Below are 13503 nucleotides of genomic sequence, written 5' to 3'. Positions count from 1 at the left end.
TACAATAGGAAGTGAGAGAATGGCAAGAGACCGTTCACCACCTTCATGGAGTCTTTGCTCTTCCCCAATTGCGTAGTTCTTTATTTTTGTTAGGGCTAACATGACACTTAGTGGACGTTATATGAGCACCACGCAGTCGCCATGCTATCATTTCGTTGGAAAACGGGACCAGAACTTGGTCAAAATGCATCAATCTGCTTCACTGCATTGGGTGATTGATACGATAATTCAATGATGATGTTATAAATGTCACATAAGTTTGGTGACCGCAGACGAAGTTTATTCAGCAGGCCAATTACATAGTTATAAATGGATCATATCGTTCAGATTCGTGCTTTCGGAAGACGCCAAATAACAATCAAATTCTCATTTAGGTGGACCATATCTTGCAAAGACAAAATGTAACACGTAAATGGTCCCTTGTTGGCTGGTCAAACGAAGAATCCAAATGAAAAATTATTTCCTTCCACATATGACAAAGACCTTCGGCGATGGCCCAGTATATAAGGCGTCAAAATAGCGCGAAACCACAACGAACTTTTCTTCCTTTCCTCCTCTCCAACATTACTTTTCCGCTTCTATTTCACACTAAAACTCGATGGAAACAGAAGTAGCCTATGAGTTGCCTTCTGTCCTAAGGGTTTACAAGGATGGCCGAGTGGAGAGACTCCGGGGCACGGCCACCGTCCCCCCGTCGCTCGACGACAAGACGGGCGTCCAATCGAAGGACCTGGCGATTTCGCCAGACTCTGCCGTGTCGGCGAGACTTTACATCCCGCGAGCGGCGCTAGGTTCTCCCCTGAGGCTCCCCATCCTTGTCTACTTTCACGGAGGCCGCTTCATAAACTACTCGGCTTGGTCACCAACTTACCACAACTATCTCAATACCTTAGTCGCGGAGGCTAACGTCGTTGCTGTCTCCGTCGATTACAGGAGGGCGCCAGAGCATCCTCTACCGGTGGCTTATGATGATTCGTGGATTGCTCTCAAATGGGTAGCCTCTCATTCCGCCGGAAACGGCCCCGAGGAGTGGCTGAATTCTCATGCCAATCTCGAGAAGGTGATCTTGAATTTTGGTTTTTATCCCCGTTTCTAGACTGCTTGGTGACGTATAGAGAGGAGTCTATACTCATTATATGTCCCTCAAGTGAATGTGTAAGCTCTTATTTGAGGTGCTCACCATTGAAAAAGTCCAACTTTAAGCACCAAAGGGTCGAGGAAAAATATGGCAAAAAAGGACACTAAATAAGATTTATGTCTCTTGATTGTGCTTTTCGTATGTTTTGTCCCAAGAGGTCCAGACGCTTTTTAACATATCGATAGAATTACGGTTTCTTGAAATAGGTGACGAAATTCACGAATTAAGGAAGATTTTTTTTTTTTTTTTTGTGGTCTGAACTTAAGTAAGAGTTAATTAAATAGGATGTATTTCAGGTTAATTGTGATGTTAACCTAAAGAACCAGAGTTTTTCCGTAACGGTAAATTTCTTAAAGAATTGATAAATTTCAAAAAGCTATTGGTAAAAAACAGGACCGGCCACCTAATTTCCCATAACCTTCTGGTAACTCACCAACACTTTCTATTAAAATATCAACTAGTTTAAGAGTATCTAAATTACCAAAATTTCCTATTTTTACCTACCAACTTTTACTTGCTTTTCTCAACAATGCCTTAATATCTACCATCTCTTTCATAAGTTTATCCATCTTTATGCGAGTAACTTACCAATGTTTATTTATATTTTTCTTTCAAATTTATGAAATGTTCTATTGATTTATCACTTTTATTTGTCTTGCTTAATATTTTTGTTTCTAAATTTGCTAACTCATTTTCGAAATTACCAACTTCAACTAGAGTTATTACCCGGTTAAATAACCCACTAATTTTGCATGATAGACTTATATTTAACTTAGCCATTCATGTTTTTTTTTTTTATCTCATATTACCAACTTCTCTTATTTCTAGCAAAAAATTATCTCTTAACTTTTATCAATTTGTGTTTACCTTTCTTAATAAAGCCTCAAAATTTACCAAGATATATAATTGCCAACATTTATTTGTGACTCACCAACTTTTTTTCCAGTTAAATTATGAACTAATTTTGGGTTACGAACTATCAATTGAGTTGTTTACAAATAATTATTTGTTTCTACTTAAATTTACCAATTTTCAATTGAGTTACTACTTTATTTACTTCATTTATCAACTTTTAAATTTGCCAACTCTTTTAAGAAAGTGATAAGTGCATTGGAAGTCCTAAAACTTTTCATAAAAATGCAATTGAGCCCTAAAACTTTGAAAAAATGCAGTAGTCCTAAAATTTATCATGAAAGTGCAATTGAGTTCTAAAATTTTCAAAAAGTGCAATTAGGTACTAAAACTTGCAATCAAATCATTCCATTAACTCTGTCCAACTTGACAAACAAAAAATGTTAAAAAGTTTTACAATTTGATTACACCAACTTAACAAGTTTTACAATTTGATTGCAATTTTTTAAAGTTTTAGGACTCAATTGCACTTTTTGTGACAAGTTTTAGGACTACACTGCACTTTTTGAATGTTTTAGGAGTCAATTGCACTTTTGTGACAAGTTTTAGGATTCCCGATACACTTATTCCTCTTTGAAATTATCAATTTCAATTAAATTGAATACCAACTTTTCAGCAATTGCATTACAAACTAGTTTTGTGTTACCATCTCTTATTTAAGTTAGTTACCAATGTTAATTTTGGTTTTATTTTTGGGGAATTACCAACATCTCTTCATTTTGAAAAAAAAAAACTTCTTTGTCTACCAACTTTTTTAAATTTGTCGACTCTTTTTGGTAGTTGTCAACATTAATTGGAGGTATTACCCGATTTCCAGCAATTAAGTTACCGACTAGTTTTGCATTACTAACTCTTATTCAAGTTAGTTACCCACATTATCTTGATAATGTTAAAAAATTTCATATGGTCAGGCTCTTTTCCCCTACAACCATCTTATATGAACTGGTACTATGGGAGTAATTTTCATTCTTGCCGGATGATATGCATGAATAAACAAAGAGCAGAAGTTGTCAGTTGCTGCGTATAATTGCGCGTAAGATGATCATTATGCAGTGATTTTCGAATAGGGCAAGCTCGGGATCGGGCCAAAGATGACTGGGTCGAGCTTTCTTATGTGAAAGCATTGCCCAAATCTCTCGGGTTTGGGCGGCCCAGCCCAGTAATTGATCCCTCTAAATGCACTACCATCACAATAAAATATCAGAATACTAGCTTTTGACGAGCTTCAATAGATAAAGTCGATGTGCAGCTTGGGCTGACAAGATAGTAAGTCATACGTTGGTGCTCAATCAATTCGCGAACGACAACAAGGGCCCCTCCCCAGGACCCTAAAACTTCAAGATTTTATGAGAACATTGCTAACTAGTATAGAAATTTAAGTTGTTAGATGACCGCGTAGTATACTATTTAAATATTGTATCACCTTAATCATGCTCTCTCCAGTGATATACGTTCAAGCAACATTGACCAATACAACATTCTCTTCTCTTCTCTTCTCGATTAGTGTAAATAGTTCATTTTTCGTTCTTTTTAGGTATTCCTGGCTGGAGATAGCGCGGGCGCCAACATAGTTCACAACATGAGCATCCGACTGGGAGAGGAAAAGCCAGAGGGAATTGAAGTTCTAGGAGCTATTATGGTGCATCCTTACTTCTGGGGCAATGAAACGTTGCCTTTGGAGACCACCGAACCCGAGAAGAGGTCCTTGGTCGAACGGTCCTGGAACGTAGTGAGAAAAACCGACATAGGGTGCGACGACCCGCTAATAAACCCGACGATGGACCCGAGACTGTCGGGTTTGGGTTGCAACAGGGTGCTAATTTGTGTTGCTGAGAAGGATGTTCTTAGACATAGAGGGTGGCACTACAAGGAGGTGCTGAGTAAGAGTGGATGGGCCGGAGTTGCGGAAGTGATGGATGCACCGGGAGAGGATCATGTGTTTCATTTGTTTAATCCTACTTGTGATAATGCTGTGAATTTGATGAAAAAGATGGTCTCCTTCATAAAGGAGGGCAAATAGTGTTAGACGTATTGGTGTTAGTAACCTCTTTGCCTGGGTTAAACCTTATTTATCTCTATCTCTATTTATACTAAGGTGATGAACTCACTAGGATCGTTATCTTACCCAAATAATTTTTTGATGTTTTTACTTGGTTCAATCCTTGGGATGTATCACATTACAAAGTAATTTCTTGCAAATGCCCTGATCTTGACATAGATGACTAACAGAGGTCGCCAAGCGAGGGCAGCAAAGCCCTTTCCAGAGCTAGGTCGCATGGCCAAGCCTAGATTTAGATATGGGCGAGGGGCTGCAAGCCCCGACTGTGGAGCCCTTGCCGACCATTGTGAAAACAAAAATAAAAAGAATAAAAGAAAAGAGAAGGAAAAGGAAAGCAATAAAATAAAAGAAAATTCAGAAAAATTATTTAAAAAATTGCAAATTTCTTCATTTCAGCCGGTTGTGCCACGTAGGTAGGTGCCCACGCCAGTAGTTTCCATCCAAGATTGACCCGAAGACTATATTCACAAATCGTAAAAAAATTTATGCTTAGACTAGCTAAATTGAAAGATTTATAACTTAATTGGCTTCCCGACAATATGTTCATGACTTTTTTGGTAACTATCCGTATTTTGGTATGGTAAGCAAAAGTTGGCTCAAAATGTTGCCCAACAGCTTAAAAAATTTAGGTTTCTCGTCATTTTATCAATGTTTGATTAGTATGACATAGTATAATAAGGAGGTAATATTTTCTTTCTATAGACTCGCATATAGTTATGCTTCCGGATCATCAACTCATCATCACAGCATGTGATAAATGCTGTGGTGGTACATTATTCTTGCAGCACTTTCGATTGACAAAATAGGGTGTATTATAGTTTTTGTTCGTTGTGATGGCTTACAAGCAATTTTAGCAACCATTGTTGAGTTTTTTTTTGTATAACTGTAAATAGGGATAAGAATAACAAGAGTGCCATAATATGACCAATTCTTTCATTTCCTTGGGTCATTGGCCAATGGTTGGGAGTTTCGAACTTCACTGCCATAACTTTTTTTTTCCGTTAGCTTAAGGGTCACAAATTTTAAAAAATAGGTCACTTAAGTGTTGTTAGCGATTCGCCTCACCAGAAACTTGACATGGACGCCAAAAACTCTAACGTAGATGATTTTTTTTTTTAATTTTTTCTATTTTTTTCTAATTTTTTTTCTACATTGAATTATATGGTATCCAATCTATTATTTACTTAACCTTCCCAATCTATTCTACAGTAAATTTTGCAAGTCAATAAACAAAAAACTTTAATTAGCGAACCCGCACGTGCCATATCAACATGGATTGGCCAATATAATCAGTCAAATCAAACTTTCTTAACCTTAATTGACTTCCCCAATTACTTTCTACATTATATTATTTAGTATTGAATTTATTTGATCATCTTTTGCATATGTCCGGGGAAGGGAAATGACAATGGAAGTTTCGTGGAAATTGCTGTGATTGTGGAAATTAAACAACCATATAAATCGACCCCACATCTTGCAAAGGTTTGTGCAACCAGGAAGTCGCTCATTGGTCGGTCAACATAAGCACAATTTGAACGTTCTGATTGACTCTCCTTCTTCCCGTCCTCAGTACTAATCTTGGCTTCCATTTCACTTCAAAACTTAATGGAAACAGAAGTGCTCTATGATCTTTCTCCATTCGCGAGGATTTTCAACGATGGCCGAGTGGAGAGACTCTGGGGGACCGAAACCGTGCCTCCGTCGCTGGACGAAAAAACCGGCGTCCGATCGAAAGACGTCGCCCTTTCATCGGACTCCCCTGTCTCGGCAAGACTCTACATCCCGGAAGCGGCGATTGACTCTCCCCGAAAGCTGCCCGTGCTTGTGTACTATCACGGAGGATGCTTCATATTCGAAACTGCGTGGTCCCCGACTTACCACAACTATCTCAATGCCCTAGTCACGGAGGCCAACGTCATTGCCGTCTCCGTCGAGTATAGGAGGGCGCCGGAGGATCCTCTTCCGGCAGCTTATGACGATTCGTGGACTGCCCTCAAGTGGGTGGCTTCTCATTCCACCGGAAACGGCCCCGAGGAGTGGCTGAATTCTCATGCTTGTCTCGAGAAGGTAATCTTAAATGTTCTCCTTTTCTTTTTAGGTATTCTATGAGTCAGGCAGCCTGGACTTTGTGCACCTGGCCCACGTGGATTTTTAAAAAATGCACGGTAACTGATACAACACTCTGTCTTGTGAACCTCTATTACAAGTTCATTTCTTTTTATTTTTCATAGGTGTTTCTGGCCGGAGATAGCGCCGGTGCCAACATAATCCACAACATGGGCATACGATCGGGAGAGGAAAAGCTTAATGGAATCGAAGTTGCGGGCATTATGATGGTGCATCCTTATTTCTGGGGCAACGAACCGTTGCCTTCGGAGACCACGGAACCGGAGAAGAGGTCCTTCTACGAAATGCTCTGGCGGGCGGCAAACCCGATGAGCCCCGGCTGTGACGACCCGCTGATGAACCCGGGGATGGACTCGAGGCTCTCGGGTTTGGGTTGGAACAAGGTCCTGGTTTGTGTTGCTGGCAAGGATGTGTTGAAATATAGAGGGTGGTATTACAAGGAGATGTTGAGTCGGAGTGGATGGAGTGGCGTAGTGGAAGTGATGGAAACGCCAGGGGAGGACCATGTCTTCCATTTGTCGAATCCTGGCTGTGATAATGCTGGGAAGTTGATGAAGAAATTGGCATCCTTCATGACAGAGGATGAACAGGGTTAGATGTTATGGTCATAACTTCGTTTGGTTGTGCCAATCCGTAGTTATTTCTATCTCTATTTGAAATAATTGCTTGTGTGGACTTAAAAAAAGTCAATAGTGTGAACATGATGAAACATGGGGTATATGTCTAGCCGCATGTATATCTTGTGAACTAAATCTTTGTTAAATATATGTGGTTGTCATTAAATAAACTACATCATTTGAATAAATTATTGCCCCATTATCGATAGAGGAGTTACATTTTACAACTCTCCACTACTTATGGGTAGGAGTATTATTCGCATTGCCGTGCGCATTTGGACAGTGTTCAACTCAAGATGAAACTAAAACTAGAAGTTCTCGAGATAATGGATTTTTTCTTTTTCTTTTTTTGCAGCAATCAACACAGACGGTACTTGTAATAAGGTGATCCATGTAAAATCAACGGTTGTTGTAACTTTTGACTCTTATAAGGCGTGTATTTGACTCTTGACAAGTATAGATCTGACAATACTTTTAGTTTATTTGTAATAGAAGAGGTTGAGCTAGAAAATCCACATGGAATTATTTAATGCTCCGTTTGTTTCACGGAAAATGTTTTCTCGAAAAACAATTTCCCCAATTTTCGATGTTTGGGTGGCAGAAAATGAGTGGTCAACGGAAAACATTTTCTGGTCAACAAAAAAATCTTCTAAAATTAAGAAAAATGATTTCCTCATCTTGAGAAATGGAAATCATTTTCCCTCTCCATCTTAGCCCTGTGGGCACGTACGGCTGCATATGGCAATCTTTCTGTTCCTAGGAACACATTTGGAATAGAAACATTTTTTTGTATTTCTGCTCCTGGCTACGATTTCTAGGAACAGAAACACGTTTGGTAAGTACAAAAAAAAAATCACTAAAAGGAAGGATCCGCAACCAGCGGCCAGCAGCGAGCGGCGGCGGCGGCGACCAGCGAGCTGCTTCAACTCCCGGCGGACAATGGTGGGTGGTGGTGGCTTATATGAGCTCGCCCTCGAGTTGTTTCTAAAAAGTGTTCCAAAATCCAGAAACAAGTTCTTTTTTGGCTTCAAAAGTATTTCTTTTTTGGAACATTTTTCAACCATAAGCGTTTACGTTCCGAAAGTGTTGTGGGAACACTTTTGGAACAGAAACATTTTCTAGAGAGTGTTACCATATGGGCCCCAAGTTTCTGACGTTGAAAGAAAACTCTCTCCTCATCCCTATTCTCTCTCTTCAGTCCACGTTCTCTCTCTCTCTCTCTCTTCATCTTTGTTCTCTCATGTTCTCTCTCCTCCATCCTTGTTCTCTCTCTCTCGTTCTCCCCCCCCCCACCCAAAACGAAGCGGATACAAGGACGAACAATCGTCCTTGGTTGGAGAAGAGCGTTACGCACCTCCATCCCTAAAGATGACGACGATGCCAAGACCTTCTCCCGCAAGCTCCCGTGGATCAACAATGGCGGCAAGACCGGCAATAGCCCCAGAATCTCCTCCAAATTCGGGTTCTTCTCCAATCCCTCCCCCTCCCCTCCGGCGTTCCCGGTCTCGGCTACAACCGCAACCGAGCCCCTCCTCTGCTGTCGAACCTCCGCAGCCATGCTCGCCTCGTCCGGGGCCCAGCAGCCCGAGGTACCCGTGCAAGACGGCTCCGAAGAGGAGCGGCGGCGGCGAGCTCCGGAGCAACATCCCCATTACTATTCAATTTCTCGAATCCATTGCTGTTGTTGCAGACAAGATGTGAAATTTGCTTGCAGAGCTTGAAAACGGGGCAGGGGATCGCCATTTTCATGGCGGAGAGCTCTCACACCTTCCACTTCCCTTAAAAAAAATCAAACAATTTTAACAAAAAAATTGAAAAAATGTAAAAAGATAATCAAAAAATAAAAATTTATATATGTGTGTGTTCCTCCATAGCCATGTAATTATGCAACAAAAAAATCGAAAAAATGAAAAAAAAATAAAAAGATAATTAAAAAATAAAAAATTTATGTGTCATAAAAATTGATTTTCCTTACCAAACAATGGAAAACATTTTCCAATTCGTTTTCAGCTTTTGTCAAACATCGGAAAATATTGTTATTTTCTTAGAAAACGACTTCTTAGAAAACATTTTCCAAAAACACTTCATTTTTCGTGAACCAAACGTAGCCTAAATGTGCAAATGGTGTTAGTGTTCAGTTAAGGTATTGAACTTGAAAGATGTCTATGCTGATCAAGTCCATGAAGGACTATGGGAGATCAAGCCCACATACCGTACCTGTAATAAGGTGACCCATGTAATATCAATGGTGGTTGTGGCTTTTGACTCTTATAAGGTGTGTATTGACTCCTCACAAGTATAGATGTGACAATACTTTTAATTCTTTTGCAATAGAGAAGGTTGTGCTTGAAAATCTATATGGAGTATCTAAATGTGCAAGTGAAGTTAGGGCGTGCATGATAACAATTATATTTCTCTGTTTTTCTATTATGAGGAATAAGTTTGGAACAGAAATTTGTTTGATAAAATAATTTCATTTTTCTATTTTGGGGACAAAATTTTAGCCCAAAATAGGTTCGGAACAGAAATGAGAAGTAGAAATTTTTACTTTCTTATTTCTGGAACAGAAATAAGAATTTGTCTCATTGCTCACTCCCTTTTTCTCTCTCATGTGTGGTCTCCTTCTCTCTCATGTCCCTGCAATCGATTGCCCGTCGCCCTCCGCTGGTCTCCAACCGTCGGCTGCCTTCCGCCACCCGTCGGCTACTCACCCCTATCTGCCCGTCTCCGGCTCTTTGGTCCCCGATCCTAGGCTGCCTTTTGCTCTCCCCCGGTCATCGTTTGCCGGTATATAGCCCTCGCTGCCATTTGCTAGTAGCTGTTTGCCAATCGTTAGTCCCCATTCTCTAGTCCCCAACTCATTCACGGATCTCCGGTCATCGGCCGACATGTGCGGGGTAGTAGTTTGCCCGCTGTCATCTGCTAGTCGCCGGTTCCCGGCCAACATTTGCCTTTTTGCTGGCCGCCATCCGCCGATTGTCGGCCTCTAGTCCTCGCCAGCTAATCGGCGGTCCCTAGCCATTGTTCGTTCGCTGTTGACTATTCGCTATTCGCCCCCCCCACGGCCATCCGTTGATCGCCGATCTCCTACCATGGTTGCCATTTGCACGCCGTCATCTCGCGGTCTCCGGTCCCTGGATGCCGTTCACTTGCTACCGGTCGTAGTTCGCCAACTGTCGATCTTCGGTCCCTGGCTAGTATTAGCCCACAGCCGGTCTTGAGCCACCGGCCATCGTCCGCCAATCGTCTAAGTTGTAAGAATTTTATGTTGTTATCAAACGAATTTCTGTCCCGAGAATAGAAATTTTGTATCGTTATCAAATGCATATTTCTGCTCATAAAGTCATTCAGAGAATAGAATTTCTATTTCTAATTAGAAATAGAGCTTAGGAAGAGAATGGTTATCATTCGCGTCCTTAATGTTCGATTAAGGTCTACGTTTACGGTAAAGTTCAATTGTAGCTTGAACTTAAAAGCTGTCCATGACTATCAAGCCCGTGAGGGAGCATGGGAGATATCAAGCCTATGAGGGCTATGGAAGAGTAGCACCGGCAATATGAGGTTCCAGCAATACAATTGTGACACTTGAGCCAATGTGGAGATTTGTACTAATTATGTCTCGAGTTTGATCCCGTAAATGAAATCAACCCAAGATGGAAATCTGCCCCCGTGCCCGACTCTCGAATTTGGCAATGTAAAAAAGAGTCCAAATTGAACTGAGTTTCGGAACAAAGCAAGGTTATTAACTTCCCTAATTTGATTTGGGGTCCACCAAGCAAAGGTACGGCTTGTTTTGTTTTTCTCATATGCAAGACAACATTCCATGGGTCGTTTAGTCAAATCAAGCTTTCAAATCGCAACTCAATCCTCACTCAGCAACCTTAATTATCCTGCCGCATTTTAATTCACTTTACTTTCTGTATCATACCACGTGAATATCGAAGATTTACGTGATTTAATACGAGTATCGATACCTACTTCATATGGAGAGCTAGTCGCGAATAATCCACTAATCAATAAGGGTATTGCAAAGTTACGATCGCTTACACACTCGAGTGTTTCTTAAATCCATATCACACCCAATCTCACAATCTTTCCAAATAGAAACGACTGAATTGGATGTGAAACTCACAGCACAGATTCTAGTGGTCAAACACGTCGGTCCGAGCAAACGAGAACTTCTCTACGCGTCTCTTTTATTCTTCAAGTCACGGCAAAATAAAATAAAATAAAATAAAGACCAAAAGCTCTCAATTCACAGGTTCTCCTCTTCTCAAACCTGTGCAGTCCAACCATAATAGGAAACTTTCTTCTTATTGTTTCTCTGAATGTCTGGTTCTTTTGTTTTTGACTCCGAATGTCTGGTTCTGACCGACTGCAATTGGAAATCCATCTAGCTCATTTCCTATTCTTCTTACGGCAACCATCCGAAGCCGCCAAATTAACATCGGAGAGATTTGTAGGCACGGAAACCATCCTTCCGTCACTTGATGAGAACTCCGGCATCCAGTCGAAAGACCTTGCCATTTCATCGGACTCTGCCGTCTCTGCAAGGCTTTACATCCTGAAAGCTGCGATCGATTCTCTCCAAAAGCTCCCTGTGCTTGTGTACTTTCATGGAGGAGGTTTCATAATTGGAACGGCATGGTGGCCGATTTACCACAACTATCTCAATGCCCTAGTCGCGGAGGCTAACATCATCGCTGTCTCCTTCGATTGCAGAAGGGCAACAGAGCATCCTCTTCCGGCAGCTTACAATGATTCAGGGAAAAGTACACTAGAAGTGCCATAACTTGTGTACGGCGTTCACTTGAGTGCCACAACTTTCAAAACGTTCACTTAAGTGCCATAACTTTCAAAAATCGTTCACTTGAGTGCTACATCGGAGCAAAATCGTTCACTTGAGTGCTACAGTAACTTTTCCGGCATGCCACGTCGGCTTTCCGGCGTGACACGTCATCTTTTCGGCGTATACAGTAACTTTTCCGGCATCTACAGTAACTTTTCTGGTGTCTACAGTAACTTTTCCGGCTGTCACGTCGGCTTTTCTTGCTGCCACGTTAACATGACACTCAAGTGAACGATTTTTAAAAGTTATAGTACTTAAGTGAACGTTTTGAAAGTTACGGTACTCAAGCGAACGTCGTACAAAAGTTATGGCACTTCTCGTGTACTTTTCCCCGATGATTCGTGTAGGACACCTTTGGCAGTGGAAAATTCTTCCTTACATCGACAACACCCGATCATGACAACATAATGTATTTATCAAATAATAATTAAAGTGCACAGTTTTGTCATTTGTAAAGCATTATAAGGAGATTTTTCCAACAATTTAAATAATTTATAGCACTAGAAAAATATTAAATTATCAAGTTTATAGTTTTGCCATCATCAAAATCATCGAACAAAGCCTTGTCCCTTCATCCGTACATGGACGTACCAGTCTTAAGTTTGATTAGGACTTGTGGACCTTTGCCCTATTAGAGAAAATGATGCAACTCAAGAACAAAATCTTTTTATTGGAACTCCCACGATGACATCAACAAATTCCTCAATATGTTCTGTCACATAAAATTTTTGCTGAAAAAATTATTACAATTATAGAAAAAAAAGGAATATGATTAAAAAAAAGTAAATAATAGCGCAGGTGCTAACATAGCTCACCGGATGGGCATTCGATTGGGAGAGGAAAAGCTAAATGGAATTGAATTTCCAGGCGTTATTATGGTGCATCCTTATTTTTGGGGCAACGAACCCTTGCCTTCGGAGACCACCAAAACCGAAAGGAGGTCCGCGGCCGAGGACCACCGGGTGCGATGACCTGCTACTAAACCCCGGCGATGGATCCGAGGCTTTCGGGTTTGGGTTGCGAAAGGGTCCTCATCTGCGTTGCGGAAAAGGATGTGTTGAGACAGAGGGGTTGGTACTACAAGGAGGTGTTGAAAGAAACGAGAAAAAAAAATGGTGATGCATGAGGTTACTGTCGGAAATGTCCAGAATTGGGAACTATCAGTCAGTTTCTTATGATAAGAATCAATGCAACTTTCATTGAAATGTGGAAATAAATAACCATAGCTTGAAAAAAAAAAAGGATTGAATTGACACAATTATAATAAATTTATAACTTTTTTTTATAATTATATCTTTAATATTCGTTCGTCCAAAGAGAAACCAGAAAAAAAAAATCGATGCTGAGCTATCAAATTTCTTGTCCACTCAATAATTCTTATTAAATTTCTTCACCCGTCAATATCATGGTTCCCAATACATATCCTATCAATTTTCTTACCCTGTCTATCACATCCGACGAAGTTTGCACGACACCACCGCATGAAAGTTCTTCCTTTCCGCATATGACAAAGACTAAGGATGGCTGAAGATGACAAGGTATTGTCGCCGATGAATGAGGATACTTTACTCGAGGATCCCTTTGCATATCAGAGACTTATTGGGAAGCTTATCTACGTCACTATGATCAGACATGATATATGCTATGCATGACCCAAGACAGTCCTCTATGAATGATGTGTTGAAAGTAGTGAAGTATTTAAAAGGGTGTTTAGGATTGGGTATACTACTGTCACGGGATAACAACATAGAGATGACGGCATATTGCGATACAGATTGTGCTATTTGCCCTATGAGTAGAA

The 13503-nt window shown here is 40.6% G+C and overlaps 2 protein-coding genes across 2 annotated transcripts; both read left to right on the top strand.

Moving 5' to 3' along the window:
- The first annotated feature begins 565 nt into the window (after nt 1-565).
- LOC125315344 (probable carboxylesterase 12) lies at nt 566-4157 on the top strand. The gene is made up of 2 exons (XM_048279825.1): nt 566-1060; nt 3585-4157. The coding sequence occupies exons 1-2, from the start codon at nt 599-601 to the stop codon at nt 4068-4070; spliced, it is 948 nt and encodes a 315-aa protein (XP_048135782.1). The 5' UTR covers nt 566-598; the 3' UTR covers nt 4071-4157.
- Nucleotides 4158-5692: 1535 nt separating this feature from the next.
- LOC125315238 (probable carboxylesterase 12) lies at nt 5693-12673 on the top strand. The gene is made up of 3 exons (XM_048279679.1): nt 5693-6176; nt 6341-6365; nt 12501-12673. Exons 1-3 carry the CDS (start codon nt 5715-5717, stop codon nt 12671-12673), a joined length of 660 nt encoding a protein of 219 aa, XP_048135636.1. The 5' UTR covers nt 5693-5714.
- Nucleotides 12674-13503: the final 830 nt, after the last annotated feature.

The sequence above is a fragment of the Rhodamnia argentea genome, chromosome 5 (assembly GCF_020921035.1).
Source record: "Rhodamnia argentea isolate NSW1041297 chromosome 5, ASM2092103v1, whole genome shotgun sequence".
Taxonomy (NCBI): Eukaryota; Viridiplantae; Streptophyta; class Magnoliopsida; order Myrtales; family Myrtaceae; genus Rhodamnia; species Rhodamnia argentea.
Note: the sequence above shows the minus strand (reverse complement) of the source record. Positions and strands in the feature narration are given on the sequence as shown.

Excerpts from the sequence above, each read along its gene's own strand:
- LOC125315344 (XM_048279825.1), top strand. The coding sequence starts at position 599 with ATGGAAACAGAAGTAGCCTATGAGTTGCCTTCTGTCCTAAGGGTTTAC. Across the intron at positions 1,061-3,584 it reads CTCATGCCAATCTCGAGAAG|GTATTCCTGGCTGGAGATAG; the intron begins GTGATCTTGAAT and ends CGTTCTTTTTAG.
- LOC125315238 (XM_048279679.1), top strand. The coding sequence starts at position 5,715 with ATGGAAACAGAAGTGCTCTATGATCTTTCTCCATTCGCGAGGATTTTC. Across the intron at positions 6,177-6,340 it reads CTCATGCTTGTCTCGAGAAG|GTGTTTCTGGCCGGAGATAG; the intron begins GTAATCTTAAAT and ends TATTTTTCATAG. Across the intron at positions 6,366-12,500 it reads TCTGGCCGGAGATAGCGCCG|GTGCTAACATAGCTCACCGG; the intron begins GTGCCAACATAA and ends ATAATAGCGCAG.